This window comes from Cervus elaphus, chromosome 14, assembly GCF_910594005.1.
Source record: "Cervus elaphus chromosome 14, mCerEla1.1, whole genome shotgun sequence".
In the NCBI taxonomy this organism is placed as follows: domain Eukaryota; kingdom Metazoa; phylum Chordata; class Mammalia; order Artiodactyla; family Cervidae; genus Cervus; species Cervus elaphus.
This window is the reverse complement of record NC_057828.1, coordinates 8,665,178-8,685,917: the sequence shown is the minus strand read 5'-3', so window position 1 is coordinate 8,685,917 and position 20,740 is coordinate 8,665,178. Positions and strand designations below refer to the sequence as shown.

General features: G+C 38.9%; 1 protein-coding gene across 1 annotated transcript in view; it reads right to left on the bottom strand.

Moving 5' to 3' along the window:
* LOC122708043 (C4b-binding protein alpha chain-like) overlaps nucleotides 1-20,740 on the bottom strand; it is a 66,551-nt gene that overhangs the window by 20,387 nt on the left and 25,424 nt on the right. The window contains exons 9-11 of the mRNA XM_043924124.1: nucleotides 18,673-18,855; nucleotides 14,868-15,065; nucleotides 11,255-11,437 (exon numbers count right to left, since the gene is read on the bottom strand). Coding sequence (XP_043780059.1) covers nucleotides 11,255-11,437; nucleotides 14,868-15,065; nucleotides 18,673-18,855 — 564 coding nt within the window. The remainder of the gene's footprint in view (nucleotides 1-11,254; nucleotides 11,438-14,867; nucleotides 15,066-18,672; nucleotides 18,856-20,740) is intronic.

The window sequence follows — 20,740 nt, the reverse complement described above, 5'->3', positions numbered from 1 at the left end:
GCTAAAGGTAAGAAAAATGTAGAATGGGTGGTAGCAAAGGAAGTCATGATCAGAGGTAACATGCAACTATCCCTCTCTTAGAGAGATTTTTGAGAGACTGCAGCCAGCCAGCCAGTTCTTTAAAGAATCAGTGATAGAGTACAAGTAAAGTGAAAGTGAAGTCGCTCAGTTGTGTCTAACTCTTTGCGACCCTGTAGACTATAGCCCACCAGGCTCCTCTGTCCATGGGATTCTCCAGGCAAGAATACTGGAGTGGGTTGCCATTTCCTTCTCCAGGGGATCTTCCCAACCCAGGGATCAAACCCAGGTCTCCCACATTGTAGGCGGACCCTTTAACCTCTGAGCCACCAGGGAACAAGTAAAAGGGGCATAAATGGGTTGGAGTGGTATAAATGCTTCTGCACCCACGTGACATCCCTTGGCCCACTTCTGATTACCGTCTCAGCCGGGGTACACAGTTTACACAAGCTTATGTTTATATGGATGGTGTTCTACAGAAAGCATTCACAGTAAATCTATTTTCCTGACTTGGGCCTATTCTGAAGCTGGAGAACTATAGTTGGAATTGACCAGGGGGCAGTTACTGCCCTCAGGGCAACCCTAAACTGATGGGAGACAGAAAGCAGTGGATAAACACCCCAGTCTCCCATCCTTCAGACAGACAATTTTGAAAGGCATTCCTTACACTTCGTGTTCTCAAAGAATTGAGCACCTACTGTTCACAATACTTATCTTTTCCTTTTTCCCCTGTCTCCATGTCATCCTGCACACCTGCTCCCCAAGATCCTAGTTCCCACTTTTGGAGCCAAGAGCATCCAAAATGAACCACTGGTACTCCAGTCACTTTGTCAAGCTTGGCTTTCAGAGTAACACAAACTATGGTACCCAATAATCTCTATCGTGTTGGTGTGAAGAATCTTTCACAATGATGATATTTCATTTCTTAACCTGATTAGAGACAGATCTTTATAGCCCTAGGTACTCATTTCTTCTCCTTTCTGGCATTTAAACAAACAGATGAATCAGCAAGACTGAGTTAGAGCAAGAAATGTCACTAGACTTCAAAGATTCCCCTTTCTAAGTCAATTCCTCAACGTGGGAGCTTCCATTGTTACATAAGTTTATAAATGCTTCTTGTCCTCTTGACTTAAACAGAGCTTTGTAGGGTGGTGTCTCTCTTCACTGGAACATCAGCCACAATGCTTACACACTATATATGCAGGAAAAATGAGAAAATGAAGACTTTGAGGGGGATTTTATCAACTCTGCCATTTTCTCTTGCAAGAAAACTTTTCTTATAAGACTTTTTGTTTATTTATGTTTTCCAACTGATAAACTTCATTCTATAGCTCCTTGCATGTCACTAGTGGTATGTATAGTATCTGCGACCACCTTTGGACAATATTTCTGAAAAGAACAACCCCAAAGTTACCTGGTATTAAGTACTATGATCATTTGTGGAACCAAGTGGGACCATGTGAGAAATCTGTAGAATACTTGTGGAAAAGTTCTCTCCCTGTTCTTAACTTTTTTACATGCTGGCATTTCAGGCTTCCATGTGACATCTTCTTGGCATATACTTGTTCTATCAGGAGAAACAAGGTAATAGCCTCCATCACATGTTTATGAAATATGGTCCTCATTGGTATACTCACTCCTGTCAGGAAAACCTCTGTTTTCACTTATGATTCTAATAGTCTCCATCCCTTGTGTTGAGCAGTATACCTCTGATAAATAAAAAGTGATACTCATGTGTTTAACAAAATCATCAGGGAGACGTGCAAACCTGTCTCAGGAACTGATAAAACTGACAAGAAGTCAGCATGGAAATGGATGCAGATTTGAATAGCACCATTAACAAATTCAAAAATTTCAAATTTGCACCCCAAAATTGCAAAATATACTTCTTTTCAAGTACATGCTAAACATTTGCAAAAAAATTACCTCATGCTTTGCAATGAAAGAAGTCTCAATAAATTTCAAGGACTGAGATAATATAGACTACTATTTTTTTAAATTTTGACATTATCTACTATTTATGAACATTTATACTTATGTCATAGCAGTTTCGCTCTTGGATGTTTATCTGGCACACATCTGTGCACCCAGAGACATACAATAATACTAAAAGTAGCATTGTTCTTAATAACTCTAAACTGGAAACAATCCAAATGCCCATCAAGAAGAGAATGAATGACTCAATTATATATATGTTACAAGGGAATAATAAACAGGTATAAAAATAAACATGTCAGAGCTTCAATACAGAATATGAACATCACAAACATAATGTGATCAAAAGAAGCAAAGTACAAAACACCAAATCATTCTGTTTATATAAAGCTCTAAAATGTATAAGTCAGCAGAACATTTACCTCTAGATAGGAAAGTGACTGATGACTGGCTAATGCCATGGGGACACGTCTCAGTGGTTACATAGGTGTGTTACTGTGTTCGCTTCTGTGTGTTAGTCTTCAACAAAAATGTTGAAAACTTAGGTGCTAAAGGAAGCCTGTATAAGATTTTAATTTTCAACATTTTTTCATGAACAATGATAAATTCTTAATTCATCTTTTTGTGATCTTCCTTGGGGTTACCACGTCCAGAATGATTGCAACTGCCTATTAACATATACCTCTTGGCAAAATTTTATTGACCCATGTATACCTCTCTCTCTTCTCAAGGATGAAGAAATAAATATATTCAGAGTTTTATATCAGCTTTAGAGTTAATACACAGGATGAAATTTAGTCATTGCTTGAGGTTAGGATTTTTTCTTCTTTTGTTATAAAATTGAAGAGAAAGAATACTTTAAAACCTTTATTTGGATGTCTGCTTCTGATCAAGATGGAATAACAAGAATAGGATTCACTCTCAGCCTGGAACAATTTAAAAAGGGCAAAGGGGAAAAAGACAAACTAAGTGAAATAATGTTTTTTGACATTAAGTATCAAGCAATACAAGACATTGGTCCCTCGTACTGAGGAAGCAAATGAGAAAAGCTCTCTGATGGTCACAGTCTGAGAGTTTTCAGGCTTCAGCACAGAGAAGGGAGAACCAAGGCAGAAATTCTGCCTCTCCCTGAAGGTCATTAAGGAGTTAAGGAAACAGAGATGGGAGTCCAGAGAGGTCAATGTTCACAGGGCAGAGTGAGGAAGAGAAAATGTCTGATCAGAGACAGAGCATTGCAGATCTTCAGAGGATCCCTTCAAGTTTTCAGCTACATGTTAAGTTTCAGCTGTATGTAAGCAAATAACCAACAAAGAACCCCAAAGAGCAGACAGAACAATATCTATATCCACTCGGGCCTGAATATCGTTCATTTTACCACCAGATAGACTGGAAAGCTTCATATTTTGTGGAGAATTGATAAAATAATCAGAATAATATTACCTCTGCAGGGGGCTTATCTGATCCCTCTAGACAAAGGTAAAAAGCAAGCCTCAAGATGATCAGCTTCTGAATAGTTTAACTGCATCCCATACTAAACTCAAGGATATTTTCAACAAATGCAAAAATATCCAGCACCAAAACATCACATTCAAAATGTCTGGCATTCAACTTTAAAACTACTACAAATACAAAGAGGCAAAGAAAATATAACACATAATGAAGAGAAAACTCAATTAATAGAAACAAACCCTTAAATGACACATGATATAATTAGAAAATAAAGACACTAAAATGGTTATTATAACAATATTTCGTATATTTAAGTATATAGAGGAGAGATTGAGCATATTAAGTGGAGACATTAAAAATATTTTAAAAGACCCAACTTAAACTTTTAGAAATAAAAACTTGTAGTTGAGAGGTCTCACATAACAGATGAGTGTTTGAAAGTAAAAAAAGAAAAAAGTTAGTCAGATTTACATTATATTAGACACCCTAAAAGAAAAGATTAAGAAATTTGAACACACAGCAATTATTGAAAATGAAATACCAAGAGATCAAAAGACTGGAAAAAAAGAATCAGAGCTACAATGAATTGTGAAGCGATTTCAGGTGGTTTCATATATGCATAAGCAGAGCCCCTGAAAGAAAGAAGGGAAGAGAGGTGAAAAATATTTTAGTAAATAGTGGTTATAATTTATCAAGTTTTGTGAAAATTATTAACTCATAGATTAAATAAACTCAACAAACTCCAGTGACAAGAAACAAAAAGAAAACTGAATGACGATACAACATATCAGAATCAAATTTCTTAAAATCAAAGATAAAAAAATTTTTTTTAAATCTTTCTAAAGAAAAAAGACACCCTAAATACAGAGGAGCAAAGAACAAGGCTGACAACAAACATCTTGTTGGAAAAAAGTATTGTACGATTTCACTTATATGTGAAATATAAAAACCAAACAAACTATATGAACAAAACAAACATGTGGATGCAGAGAACATAGTGGCTGCCAGAGGAAAAGAGGCGGGGGGAGGGCAAAATTGGGAAAGAGATCAACTGTACGGTGATGAATATAAACCCGAATTCTGGTGGGCAGCATGCTGTAGTATATGCCAAAGCTGAAATATACTATTGCATACATCAAACATATAATGCTATAAACCAATGATACCTCAACAAAAGTTAAAAAAAAAAAAAAAGACGATAGGGACTTCCCCAGTGATCCAGTGGTTAAGAATCTGCCTTTCAACGCAGAGAACTCAGGTTCAATCCCTGTTTGGGGAATATCCCACATGCAATGCAGCAAGTAAGATCCCCCCACACACCCCGCAACTACTGAGCCTGCACACTTGGGAGCCCACATGTAATATCAAGAGAGAAGCCTGGCCACCACAGCAAAAGGGTCCCACATGCCACAGCGAAGGGCCCACTTGCTGCAACTAACACCCGATGCAGCCAAATAAATAAGTACTTTTAAAAAGAAGATAATAGAAGCAGTATTTTTAAAGTAGCAAAAGAAAACAACAATCAATCTAGAATTGTCCATTCAGAACAAATATCTTCCAACACAAAGGCAAACTAAATTTTTTTCAAATGTTTAAACCTAAAAGAATTCATTACCAACATGTCTAAATTATAAGAAATATGGTGGAAGTAATTCAAGCAAAAGAAAGATGATACCAGATGGAAATCTGTATCTACACAAAGGATGAAGAGCATCAGAAATGGTAAATATGTAAAAGTTTTTCCCTTGACGTGTCCCTCAGTCAGGAAATAGCTGAACATCTGTGGGATATTTATACCATGGAATACGATTCAGCAATAAAAAGGAATAAATTATTGATGTACATAATCACATCTATCAATTTGAAAACAATTGTGCTGAATGAAAAAAAGCCTTACAAAACACTATTATTTCATCTGTATGAAATTCTAGAAAATGTGAACCAGTCTATAAAAACAGAGCGGCGATTTTCTGGGGACAGTGAGGGAAGGGCAGAGGAAGGAATCACAAAGAAGCAGGAGAAAGCTTTCAGACAGATCGGTACATTCATTACCTGACTGTGCTGACAATTGCAAAAGTGTAAACGCATGTCAGATTGATAGACTCACATACTCTACATGCATGTGTTTTATTACATGTCAATAAAAAAATAAAGCTGTAAAAAAAAATACCTAATTTGAAATGTTCTGAAAAGCTGACATAAGGAAAATGTAAATAAATATATATTTATTTTTTTATTTTAATTGAAATGTATTTGATTTACAATGTTATGTTAGTTTCAGGTGTATAATAATAATCATTCAGTTATACATACACACACAGACACAAATGTACATATATTAATATGCATCAAATAAATATACTTTTTAAAGCTGTAGAAATTTTCTCTCAGATAACACTTTTCCACACTAGATTTCTTTTTATTTTTTTCTTTTTATTTTTTTTTAGATTTCTTTTTAAATAATTTAGAATAAAATACTCCAGCTCTCTAATTGAAAATAAATCTAGAATTATCTCTGTATCTGTCAAACTTCTTAATTTTTCAAAATAAGTCATAAAATGTCATAGTAATACCTGACATTTATATCAGGTTATAATTTACCCATAAATATCATCAATTACCAATATATGGATATAGCACATTTGTGACAACTTGGATACACAACTTCTCATTTTATGATTTATAGATGGTAAAAATTTTTTGTTTTTAACATAGCAGTCAGTGAAACTTTAAACCTAACTTAGAAAACAAGTAGATTTTTAAATATCTGTGAGCATTCTTTATATATGAGAAACTAATATATTAGCTGCTTTTTCTATTCATTAGGGTAGATTCCTCCAAAGATCCTATTTATTCACCCTTCTATTCTTCTTTAAGTATGCTTTTAATTTTGTCTTTTTATTAATAAAATATGCCCTATTTTTCCCAATAGAATTAGTCATATTATTAATACCATTCCTTTCAAATGTATTTAGTTAATTCCTGATTTTGAATATTGATTTCTCAATAGGTTGATCTAAACCAGGACTGCTCATTATTTGGCTCTACATAATACATTAAAATCTAACTGTGTGGAATCCATGTAGTCTGGGCCTCCATGATGTCACTTACAGAATGACAGAATCCTTGTCGTCTGATTGGAGTTATTTTCCTCATTTCCTGACATCCCTATCTAAGGCCAGAAGAGCATCCACCGATCCCTCACCTCCTTGCTCACTTTCCCCAAAGGACACAGAGGTGGAGGAAGAGATGGTGGGAGCGTCTCATCTGTGAAAAAGTCTATACATTTCTGGTCAAGGCTTCCTTCCTTCTATGGCAGGATCTAACTCCTGAGACTATGTTCCCTAGACCAGATAAGGAGGCCCAGATCTTGCCTAAAGGGGAATTACAATAGAAGTTGTAGTGTCCCCCAGATACTATAACATTGTCACCAGGAACTTCATGATTTGAGCTTGAACATTGCCCCCACTTAGCTCTTGGATTTTGCTTTTTTCCCCTACTGAATATGATGCCAAAGGCAGACCTGGGTTAAAGAGAGGATACATGTCTGTCATGTCTCCCCTTCATGGAACACAGCCTTGTTCTCCTGGTGAAAAGATTTGCCTAACTCAATGAAATGCTAAGCCATGCCATGCGGGGCCACCCAAAACAGGGGATCTAGTGAAGAGTTCTGAAAAAGTGAACTACTGCAGAAGGAAGTGACAATCCACTCCAGTATTCTTGCCATGAGAACTCCAGGAACAGTATGAAAAAACAGAAAGATATGACACCAGAAGATGAGCCCTCTAGGGTGGAAGCTTTTCAGTATGCTACTGGGGAAGAGTGAAGGGCAGTTACTAATAGCTCTAGAAAGAATGAAATAGCTGGGCCAAGGCAGAAATGATGCTCTGTTGTGGATGTGTCTGGTGTTGAAAGTAAAGTCCAATGCCATAAAGGACATATGACATAGGAACCTGGAATGTTAGGTCCATGAATCAAGGTAAACTGGATGTGGCCAAACAGGAGATGGCAAGAGTGAACATCGACATCTTAGGAATCAGTGAACTAAAATGGGTGGGAATGAGTGAATTTAATTCAGAAAGTGAAAGTCACTCAGTTGTGTCCGATCCCATGGACTATACAGTCCATGAAATTCTCCAGGCCAGAATACTGGTGTGAGTAGCCTTTCCCTTCTCCAGGGGATCTTCCAAACCCAGGGATAGGACCCAGGTCTCCCGCATTGCAGGCAGATTCTTTACCAGCTGATCTGCAAGGGAAGACCTTAATTCAGGTGACTATTCTATCTACTACTGTGGGCAAGAATCTTTTAGAAGAAATGGAGTAGCCCTCATAGTCAAACAAAAGAGTATGAAATGCAGTACTTGGGTGCAATCTCAAAAGCAACAGAATGATCTCAGTTTGTATCCAGGGCAAACCATTCAGTTTCAGAGTAACCCAAATCTATGCCCCAAACACTAATGCTGAAGAAGCTGAAGTTGACTGACTCTGTGCAAACCTACAACACTTTCTAGAACTAACATCAAAAAAACGATGTTCTTTTCTTCATAGAATGCAAAAGGAGGAAGTCCAGAGATACCTGGAATAACAGGTGAGTTTGGCCTTGGAGTACAAAATGAAGCAGGGAAAAGGCTAACAGAGTTTTGTCAAGCAAACACACTGGTCATAGCAAACATCTTTTCCAACAACCCAAAAGATGACTCTGCACATGGACATCACCTTATGGTCAGTACGGAAATCAGACTGATTACATTCTCTGCAGCCAAAGATGGAGAAACTCTATCAGACAGTAAAAACAAGACCTGGAGCTGACTGTGGTCCACAGCATGAGCTCCTTGTTGTAAAATCCAGGCTTAAATTGAAGAAAGTAGGGGAAACCACTAAGCCATTCAAGTACGACCTAAATCAAATCCCTTATGATTATACAGTGGAGGTGATGAATAGATCCAAGGGGTTAGATCTGGTAGAAAGAATGACCGAAGAACTACAGACAGAGGTTCATAACACCATACAGGAGGCAGTGACCAAAACCATCCCAAAGAAAAATCAATGCAAAAAAGCAAAGTGGTTGTCTGAGGAGGCCTTACAATAACTGAGGAAAGAAGTGAAGTAAAAAGCAAGGGAGAAAGGGAAAGGTATACCCAACTGAATGCAGAGTTCCAGAGAATAGCAAGGAGAGATAAGAAAGCCTTCTGAAATGAACAAAGAAATCAAGGAAAACAATAGGATGGGAAAGATGAGAGATCTCATCAAGAAAATTGGAGTTATCAAGGGAACACATGCAAAGATGGGCATGACAAAGGGCAAGAATGGTATGGACCTAACAGAAGCAGAGAGATTAAGAAGAGATGGCAAAAAATACACAGAAGAACTATACAAAAATGATCTTAACAACCCTAATAACCACAAAGCTATGGTCACTCATCTAGAGCCAGATATACTGGACTGTGAAGTCAAGTAGGCCTTAGGAAGCATCACTATGAACAAGGCTAGTGCATGTGATGGAATTCCAACTGAACTATTTAACATCCTAAAAGATGATGCTGTTAAAGTGCTGCACTCAACATGCCAGCAAAAATTCAGCAGTGACTATAGGACTGGAAAAGGTCAGTTTTCATTCTAATCCCAAAGAAGGGGAGTTCCAAAGAATGTTCAAACTACTGAACAACTGTGCTCATTTCACATGCTAGCAAGGTTATGCTCAAAATACTTCAAGCTAGGTTTCAGGTATGTGAACTGAGAACTTCCAGATATACAGGCTGGGTTTTGAAAAGGCAAGAGGAACCAGAAATCAAATTGCCAGCATTCAGTAGATCATAGAGAAAGCAAGGGAGTTCCAGAAAAACATCTACTTCTGCTTCAAAGTCTATACGAAAGCCTTTGACTGTGTTGGTCACATCAATCTGCGGAAAATTCTTAAAGAGATGGGAATATCAAACCACCTTACCTGTCTCCTGAGAATCCTGTATGTGGGTCAAGAAGCAACAGTTACAACCAGACATGAAACAATGGAATGGTTGAAAACTGGGAAAGGAGAATGACAAGACTGTATATTGTCACCCTGCTTATTTAACTTACATGCACAGTACATAATATGAAATATCAGGCTGAATGAATCACAAGCTGGAATCAAAACAACCTCAGATATGCAGATTATACCACTCTAATGGCAGAAAGTGAAGAGGAAACTAAAGAGCCTCTTGATGAGGGTGAAAGAAGAGAGTGAAAAAGCTGACTTTAAACTCAACATTCAAATAACTAAGATCACAGCATCTGGTCCCATCATTTCTTGGGCAAATAGATGGGGAAACAGTGGAAACAGTGACAGACTTTATTTTCTTGGGCTCCAAAATCACTGTGATCAGGGACTGCAGCCATGAAGTTAAAAGACGCCTGCTGCTTGGAAGCTATGACAGACTGAGACAGCATATTAAAAAGCAGAGACACCACTTTGCCAACAAAGGTCCACATAGTCAAAGCTATGGTTTCTCCAGTAGTCATATATGGATGTGAGTGTTGGTCCATAGAGAAGACTGTTTGCTCCTTCTATTCGAAATTTGATGCTTTCGAATTGTGGTGCTAGAGAAGACTCGAGAGTCCCTTGGCCTGTAAGGAGACCGAATGAGTCAATCCTAAAGGAAATCAACCCTGAATATTCATTGGAAGAACTGTGGCTGCAGCTGAAGCTCCAATACTTTGGCCCTCTGATGTTAAAAGCTGGTTCATTAGAAAAGACCTTGATGCTGGGAAAGACTGAAGGCACAAGGAGAATTGGGTGGCAGAGGATGAGATGGTTAGATAACATCACTGACTGAATTTGAGCAAATTCCCAGAGATAGTAGAGGACAGAGGAGCCTGGCATGCTTCAGTCCATGGGGTAGGAAGAGTCATACATGACTTAGCAGTGGAGCAACAACAACACGTCTGTCAATTTGCATATTTATCAAATTTTTTCACTACATAGGTAAAATGTCACCTAATTTCTTGTGACAGCAGAAGGGATTGAATAAACCACATGGTAGGAGTGGCTTCCACCCCTAACTAACTGAGTTTGTGCTGGTTACTTACTCATTTCTTTTCCCAACACTAAAATGGAATTTTAAAAAGTAATAACTACCTCTTAGGATCATGTGTGCATATTTAGTCAATCAGTCATGTCCGACTCTGCAATCCTTTGGACTGTACCCGCCAGGCACCACTGTCCTTGGGATTTTTCAAGTGAGAATACTGGAGTGGGTTGCCGTTTCCTCCTCCAGCGATTTTCCTACCCAGAGACTGAATATGCAGTAAATATTAAGTAATTGAATTAATTGAAAGTTATATATTTAGAGCAGTCCTTGATATACAGAAAGTGCTTTGTGAATGTTAACAATAAGTATCATTCGTATGATGACCTATGTGTATGTATTTACCACTTCAACATATCAAGGCCAACATCAGCCCATAAAGCATCTCTGTGCAAACTTTAAAAAGGAAAATCTTGAAGGAATTTTTACCTCCATCTTTCAAAAAATTCTCAGAATATGTTTATTTTGTGAGGATGAGACACTTCACTAGTGTCTACTGAAATACTTTTGTAAGGAATTAATAATTCTGCAATATCTATGATATCACTTATGTCAAAATCATGTTACAGGTGCACAAAATCCTCAGACAGATAACATAGAGAAACTACTATCAGGAAAAAATAATAACTTAAACCTTTCTCCTGACATGAGAAAATTAGAGAAAAGTACTTATTTAATTTAAAATTACCCTTGGGATTTAAGTGGGCTTGTGCCTGTGAGCATGCTACACCCATATTCCTGGAAAACTTTTGATGGCAATTATGAAAATCCCTTTGGTGCATACTCACTGAGTTCACAAGTGGGAAGAGAAGGATGCCACTTGTCATTAGCACCACAATGGATTAAATTGCTGCCATTGAGGATATAGCCTTTCTCGCAGCTGAACAGAACAGAGTCTTCATAGTTATAGGTGGGTCCAACTCCAGAGAGAATGATTCCATTTGGAACTTGAGGTGGATCACAGACAATAGCTAAAGAAGCATATAAAGAATATCTGAGTCATAAAAGAGAAATGGTCATAATGATGTGACTACTATTGATTTGGGTCTCATGGAGACCTGATACAAGCCTACATCAAGTACATACAAAGAAAACTTTTTAAAGTTTTATGTATATCCTTTTTTTAAAAATTAACTTATTTATTTTAATTGGAGGCTAATTACTTTACAATATTGTAGTGGTTTTTGCCATACATTGACATGAATCAGCCATGGGTGTACATGTGTTCCCCATCCTGAACCCCCCTCCCACTTCCCTCCCCATCCCATCCCTCAGGGTCATCCCAGTGCACCAGCTCCGAGCACCCTGTCTCATGCATTGAACCTGGACTGGCAATCTATTTCACATATGATAATATACATGTTTCAATGCTATTTTCTCAAATCATCCCACCCTCACCTTCTCCCACAGAATCCAAAAGTCTGTTCTTTACATCTGTGTCTCTTTCACTGTCTCACATATAGGGTCATCGTTACCATCTTTCTAAATTCCATATATATGCATTAATATACTGTATTGGTGTTTTTCTTTCTGACTTACGCTCTGTATAATAGGCTCCAGTTTCATCCACCTCATTAGAACTGAATCAAATGCATTCTTTTTAATAGCTGAGTAATATTCCATTGTGTATATGTACCACAGCTTTCTTATCCATTCATCTGCCAGTGGACATCTAGGTTGCTTCCATATCCTGGCTATTGTAAACAGTGCTGTGATGAACATTGGGGTACATGTGTCTCTTTCAATTCTGGTTTCCTCAGTGAGTGGGTTGTTATTTCCTTCTCCAGGGGATCTTCCAGATTCTGGGGTGGAATCCATGTCTCCTTCATTGGCAGGTGGCCAGGCTTGGTGGTAAAGAAACCACCTGCCAATGAAGGAGACATGAATTCAACCCCAGGGTCTGGAAGACCCCCTGGAAAAGGAAATAACAACCCACTCCAGTATTCTTGTTTGGGAAATCCCATGGACAGAGGAGTCTGGCTGGCTATGGCCCAAGGGGTCGAAAAGGGTCGGAAATGACTTAGCAACTAAGGATGGATGATATCCTTTTAGTTCCTAGTTCCTCAGTGAAATGAGGTTCCGTCATGTTATTCAATGTAGAAAAAAATTGAAAAAGCAATTTGTTAGTTCCCAATAATAGGTTGGTGGTTGCCAGAGGTGGGGATACAGAGTGGACAAAATGAGTGAAGTGGGTCAAAAGGTACAAACTTCCAGTTATAAATAAATCATGGGGATGTAGGATACAGCATGGTGCCTGAAGTTAATAGCTCTGTAACATATGTTTGAAAGTTGCTTGGAGAATGAACTTAAAATGTTTCATCATAAGAAAAGTTATTTTGTAACTTTAATGGTGATAAATGTTCACTAAAGTTATTATGATCATTTCACTGTATTTACACAAATATCAAATCACTGATGTATACCTTAAATTAGTATTTTAAGTCAATTATATCTCAAAAAAAAAAAAAAAACCTTAGCAATATCTAAAGTCCAAATTCCAAAGACCCCAAATCTTCCTCTTCTCCTGGCCCACTCTCCTGGATGATTGTGGTGGTGGGTCCGTGGTCAATAGTACTGATATGATGGTTGTTATGTAGAGGCAGCCAGGGCATCAGAGATCACAAGCACAGAACGAACCCCCCTCCCCCGCTACCCCATAGCTGTCAGTCATCGAGTCCTGTCAGTCCTGCCACTTTAACTACTTTTCTCAATTTCTATTCAGGTCTATTGCCACCGCTACAGCCGAAACCAGCCTCACTAATTGGCTGGATAGCTGCAGCAGATGTCTATGGGTTAAGTTCTGTCCCACTTCAAATTGTTGCCCACCTACAGCCAGACTTCTCCACAGCACATTTGCATTTTAAATGCAGCACAATTACTCCCCTGGTTAAAGCCTTTCAATGTCTGCTCTTCACATACATTCTTAACTTCTGAAGACACACAAGGTCCTTCCTAACCTAGTCCTGTTACCTTTCCAGCCTCAGGTCCTAGCAATTCCAGCACTTGCAGGCTAGAAGAAGACATATGAGAGTCCCTTGGACTGCAAGGAGATTAAACCAGTCAATCCTAAAAGAAATCAACCCTGAATATTCATTGGAAGGACTGATGCTGAAGCTGAAGCTCCAATACTTTGGCCACCTGATGGGAAAAGCCAACTCATAGGAAAAGACTCTGGTGCTGAGAACGATTGAGGTCAAGAGAAGGGGATGACAAAGGATGAGATGGTTGGGTGGCATCACTGACTCAACGGACATGAGTTTGAGTAAACTCAGGGACATAGTGAAGAACAGGGAAGCCTAACAAGCTACAGTCTGTGGGGTCCCAAAGAGTCACACATGACTTAGGGATTGAACAACAACAATGCCTCAGCATTGTACTGAAACAAAACAGTAAGTGACCCTGTGTTTTTAACTGCTGTAAAAGATATGTATTAGGCCAGGAAGCTGAGTCATTACTGATACTGACAGAACATTCCTTTTGGCTTTTCCAGAGAAGGTGAACATGATATCTCTACTTGCCTTTTACTATTGATCTACAAATGTTGGTATGATTTTATTTTCATCCTGTAGGCCTGCTGACATCACCAGTGTGGAGTCCACCGATATTTTCAGTTGCTTCAGAAGAAGCAGAATACTATATTTTTTTTTCCTTTTTCACTAGGCAGAAACAAGGTACTCTGTGTGTGTGTGTGTGTGTGCGCTAAGTGGTTTTTCTGTGCCTTTGTGGCCCTATGGACACACCCCATGAGGCCCCTCAGGCTCCTCTGTCCATGGGATTCTCCAGACAAAGAATACTGAAGTGGGTTGTCATGCTCTCCTCCTGGGGATCTTCCCCACCCAGTGACTGAACCTACATCTCTTATGTCTCCTGCATTGGCAGATGGATTCCTTATCTCTAGCACCGTCTGGGAAGCCCCAACAAGGGACCAGGCTAGCCAAAAGGCTTTAATGAAAAGTAAAATATACTATTTTCAATTCACGGATTTATGTCTCCTTATTCGTTAGGTCTGCAAAACAGACAATGGAGGTTTTATCCTGGAGTTGTTACAGATCTAAACAATCTGGATAACCGTATAAATGACAGCTGACCTACAGGGTTAGCAATCACAAAGGGGATACCCGTGTTTGATACCCAAGTTGATTTTTCATTTGATGCTGAATTCAAAGGGGCAGAGTATGAAGGACATGACTTTTCAGCTCTCCCAGTCTTCAGGATGACCTTTAAAATAGCTCCTCTACTACTTTGCAAAGATCCAATAAGCTAACTCTAGAAGTATTTCAAAGCATACATTTTAAGAAATCAATTATAACCAGTAAAGTACAAAATCTGAGCACATGCTCAACATTTTCAGTGGAAAAGAAGATACCACAAATAAGAGTACATAAAACAAAGTTTACTTACATTCACACCCTTTGGATGGTGTCCACGTGAAATTTTCCTGACAAGTCAAAGTCAGAGGCTCATCTGGAATAGGTCTGTAGCCAAACTTGCATTGATATTTCAACTCAGTCCCAACTTCAAATACTTCTTGATTGCTTAGCTTGTTGTCTCTTCCATCCCAGACAGCATGGGGAATGTCTGGTAATCCAATACAACTATCTGATCATGAAAGATGAAAGAAAACTGTTTTGGGGGTTGGCAGACTGACCCAATGAGCTAGGCATACCTGACCCCCAGAACAAGTATAACTCATATTAACTGAGGAAGAAACAGATGGCAAAGGTTAATGGGAATTCCAGGAAGAGACTTGGCAGCATCAACCTCTGATAGACTCTTGCCAAGCAGTCAGTGCACACTCCAGACCATCCCCAAGAAAAAGTAATGCAAAGGGCAAAACAGCTGTCTGAGGAGGCCTTACAAATGCTGAGAAAAGAAGAGAAGTGAAAGGCAAAGGAGGAAAGGAAAGATATGCCCATTTGAATGCAGAGTTCCAAGAATAGCAAGGAGAGATAAGAGAACCTTCCTCAGTGATCAGTGCAAAGAGACAGAGGAACACAATAGAATGGGAAACACTAGAGATCTCTTCAAGAAACTTAGAGATACCAAGGGAACATTTCATGCGAAGATGGGCACGATAAAGGACAGAAATGGTATGGACCTAACAGAAGCAGAAGATATTAAGAAGAGGTGGCAAGAATACACAGAAGAACTATACAAAAAAGATCTTAATGACCCAGATAACCATGATGGTGTGATCACTCACCTAGAGGCAGACATCCTGGAATGATAAGTCAAGTGGGCCTTAGGAAGCATCACTACAAACAAAGCTAGTGGATGTGATGGAATTCCATTTGAGCTATTTCAAATCCTGAAAGATGATGCTGTGAAAGTGCTGCACTCAATATGCCAGCAAATTTGGAAAACTCAGCAGTGGCCACAGGACTGGAAAACGTCAGTTTTCATTCCAATCCCAAAGAAAGGGAAAGAGAAGTGAAAAATCACTCAGTCAGATCTGACTCTTTGGGACTCCATGGACTGTATAGTCCATGTAATTCTCTAGGCCAGAATACTGGAGTGGTAGCCTTTCCCTTCTCCAGGGGATCTTCCCAACACAGGGGTAGAACCCAGGTCTGCCCCAATGCAGGCAGATTCTTTACCAGCTGAGCCACAAAGGAAGCCTAAGAATACTGAAGTAGGTATCTGATCCCTTCTCCAGCATATCTTCATGACCAAGGAATCAAACCGGTGTCTCCTGCATTACAGGTGGATTCTTTACCAACTGAGATATCAGGGAAGCCCCAGTCACAAAGAAAGGCAATTCCAAAGAATGCTCAAACTATCGCACAATTGCACTCATCTCAAACGCTAGCAAAATAATGCTCAAAATTCTCCAAGCCACGCTTCAACAGTACACGAACTGTGAACTTCCAGATAGTCAAGCTGGATTTAGAAAAGGCAGAGGAACCAGAAGTCAAATAGCCAACATCCATTGGATCATTGAAAAAGCAAGGGAGTTCCAGAAACACATCTACTTCTGCTTTATTGACTACGCCAAACCTTTTGCCTGTATGGATCACAGGAAACTGAGGAAAATTCTTAATCAGATCATTTTACCTGCCTCCTGAGAAATCTGTATGCAGGTCAAGAAGCAACATTTAGAACAGGACATGGAACAACAGATTGGTTCCAAACTGGGAAAGAAGTTTATCAACTCTGTATATTGTCATCCTGCTTATTTAACATATATGCAGAGTATATCATGCTAAATGCCAGGCTGGGTGAAGCACAAGCTAGATCAAGATTGATGGGAGAAATATCAGTAACCTCAGATATGCAGATAACAACACCCTTATGGCAGAAAGCAAAGTTTAGTTCTCTTGAGCCTCTTGATAAAAGTGAAAGAGGAGAGTGAAAAAGTTGGCTTAAAACTCAACATTCAAAAAATGAGGTCATGGCATCTGGTCCTATCACTTCATGGCAAACAGATGGGGAAACAATGAAACAGTGAGAGACTTTATTTTCCTGGGCTCCAAAATCACTGCAGATGGTGACTGCAGCCATGAAATTAAAAGACACCTGCTCCTTGGAAGAAAATCTATGACCAAATTAGACAGTACCTTAAAAAGCAGAGACATTACTTTGCCAACAAAAGTCTGCCTAGTCCAAGCTATGGTTTTTCCAGTAGTCATGTATGGATGTGGGAGTTGGACTATAAAGAAAGCTGAGTGCCGAAGAATTGATGTCTTTGATCTGCAGTTTTGGAGAAAACTCTTGAGAGTCCCTTGGACTGAAAGGAGATACAACCAGAATTCAGTCCTGAACATTCATTTGAAGGACTGATGCTGAAGCTGAAACTCCAATACTTTGGCCACCTGATGTGAAGAACTGACTCATTGGAAAAGACCCTGATGCTGGGAAAGATTAAAGGCAGGAAAAGAAACAGACAACAGAGGATGAGATTGTTGGATGGCATCACCGACTGGATGGACATGAGTTTGCGCAAGTTTCAAGAGTTGGTAATGGACAGGGAAGCCTGGCGTGCTGCAGTCCATGGGGTCGTAAAGAGTCAGACACAACTGAGTGACTGAACTGACTGACACTGACAATGCACACAGCAGTCCAGAGGATGTCATTGAGGAAACACACCTTGGTGCAGAAAGGGGCAATATCTAGGTTACTGGGTCAGCCTCCAGGAGCTTAGTTCTCCTTCCATGTCAAAGCACTTCAGCATGAGAAATATCAGAGATCACTGAGGATACATAGCACTAATTTGCTGCTAAATAAACCAAATGTTCCCCTGGTTCTCCTTGCCTAAAATGGAATTACAGTAGGAGTTGTCATGTTCCCCAGATGCTATAACACTGTCACCAGGAACTTCTGATTGAGCTTAAACCTTGTTCCACATAATACTGGATTCTGCTTTTATTCCCTACTGGATATGTTGCCAAAGGTACATAGGGGTTGAAAAAGGGATACAGGTCTGTCATATCACATATTTATCAAATTTTGTCACTACATAAGTAAATCGTCACCTAACTTCTCATGATGGCAGAAGGGAATGAATAAATTACAATATAGCAATGGCTTCCATTGCCAAATCACTATGTGAGCTTGTGCTAGCTACTTAATCACTCTGTTTTGTCATCATTAAGATGTGGTTTTTAAAAAAGTAATATCTACCTCTTAGGATCATGGTAAATGCTAAATGAATTAAATGATGTCATGTACTTATAATAATGCTTGATACAAAGTGCTTAATAATTCTTAGCAATAAATATCATTAATCTTATGACTGATCTGTATGTATTTACAACTTCAAGGTATCAAGGCCAACATCAGCCCATAAAGCATCTCTGTGCAAATTTTTAAATGGAATATCTTGAAGGAATTTTACCTCCATCTTTCAAAAAATTCTCAGAATATGTTTATTTTGTTAGGATGAGACAATTTACTAGTGTCTACTGAAATATTTTTCTAAGGAATAAATAAATCTGCCATGTCTGTGATGTCACTGGGGTCAAAACTGTATGATATACATGTATAGAAAATCCTCAGATAACACAAAGAAATTGCTAGCAGGAAAAGGAAAAACAAAAAACAAAATAAAAGAAAACCTTCCTCCCGACATGAGAAAACTAGAGAAAAGTACTAATTTAATGTAAAATGACTCTTGGGATTTAAGTGGGCTTGTGCCTGTAAGCATGCTACACTCATTCCTGGATAACTTTAGATGCCAATTATGAAAATCCCTTTGGTGCATACTCACTGAGTTCACAAGTGGGAAGAGAAGGATGCCACTTGTCATTAGCACCACAATGGATTGAACTGCTGCCATTGAGGATATAGCCTTTCTTGCAGCTGAACAGAATAGAGTCTTTGTAGTGATAGATGGGTCCAACTCCAGAGAGAATGATTCCATTTGGAACTTGAGGTCGATGACAGACAATATCTAAAGAAACAAAGAAAGGACATCTGAGTTATAAAAAAGAAATGGTGATAATGATGTGATTACTATTGATATATGGGTCTCAGGGAGACCTGATACAAGCCCACATCAAGTAAACATAAAGAAAACATTTTAAAGCTTTATGTATATCCTTTTAGTGGGCTTCCCAAATGGCTCAGTGGTTAAGAAATTGCCTGTCAATAAAGGAGATGTGCATTCAACTCAGGGTCTGGAAAGTCCTCTGGAGAAGGAAATGACAACCCACTCCAGGATTCATGCTTGGGAAATCCCATGGACAGAGGAGTCTGGTGGACTACAGACTGTAAAGTCTCAAAGAGTCAGATATGACTTAGCAAATAGTTCCTAGGAACCTGAGTGAAATGTGGTCCCATAATATTATTTGAGGTGGATAAAGTCCTATATCTTTTTCATTAAAAAATTGAAAAACAATTTCTCAGTGGTTGCCAGAGGTGAGAATACAGAGTGGACAAATGAATGAAGTGGGTCAAAAGGTACAAGCTTCCAGTTATAAACAAATTATGGGGATGTAATGTACAGCACGATGCCTATAGTTAATACACTGTAATATATATATTTGAACGTTGCTTAGAGTATAAGACTTGAAAGTTCTCATCATATGAAAAACTATTTTGTAACTATGTAAGGTGATAGATGTTCACTAGAACTATTACAATCATTTAACTATACTAACAAATATCAAATCAGTATGAGGTACACCTAAAATAATATTATATGTCAATAACATCACAAAATTCCATGTCCAGTTCTAACTGTTGCTTCTTGACCTGCATTTAGATTTCTCAAGAGGCAGGTCAGGTGGTCTGGTATTCCCATCTTTTGAAGAATTTTCCACAGTTTGTTGTGATCCACACAGTCAAAGGTCTTGTAGGTCTTCATAGAACCGTTCAACTTTAGCTTCTTCAGCTGGTTGAGGCATAGGCTTGGATCACCGTGATATTGAATGGTTTGCCTTGGAAACGAACAGAGATCATTCTGTCATTTTTGAGATTGCATCAAAGTACTGCATTTCAGACTCTTTTGTTGACCATGTTGGCTACTCCATTTCCTCTAAGTGATTCCTGTCCACAGTAGTAGATATAATGATGATCTGGGTTAAATTCACCCATTCCAGTCCATTTTAGTTTGCTGATTCCTAGAATGTTGGCAATCACTCTTGCCATGTCCTGTTTGACCACTTCCAATTTGCCTTGATTCATGGACCTAACATTCCAAGTTTCTCTTGAGAAACCTGTATGCATGTCAGGAAGCAACAGTAAGAACTGGACGTAGAACAACAGACTGGTTCCAAATAGGAAAAGGAGTACATCAAGGCTGTATATTGTCACCCTGCAACTTATATGCAGAGTACATCATGAGAAAAGCTGGGCTGGAAGAAGCACAAGTTGGAATCAAGATTGTCAGGAGAAATATCAATAACCTCAGATATGCAGATGACACCACCCTTATGGCAGAAAGTGAAGAGGAACTAAAAAGCCTCTTGATGAAAGTGAAAGAGGAGAGTGAAAAAGTTGGCTTAAAGCTCAACATTCAGAAAACTAAGATTATGGCATCTGGTCCCATCCCTTCATGGCAAATAGATGGCAAAACAGTGGAAACAGTGATAGACTTTTTTTTGGTTGGGGGGAGGGGCTCCAAATCACTGCAGATGGTGACTGTAGCCACGAAATTAAAAGACGCTTACTCCTTGGAAGGAAAGTTATGACCAACCTAGACAGCATATTAAAAAGCAGAGACATTACTTTGCCAACAAAGGTCCATCTAGTCAAGGCTATGGTTTTTCCAATGGTCATGTATGGATGTGAGAGTTGGACTGTGAAGAAAGATGAGTGCCGAAGAATTGATGCTT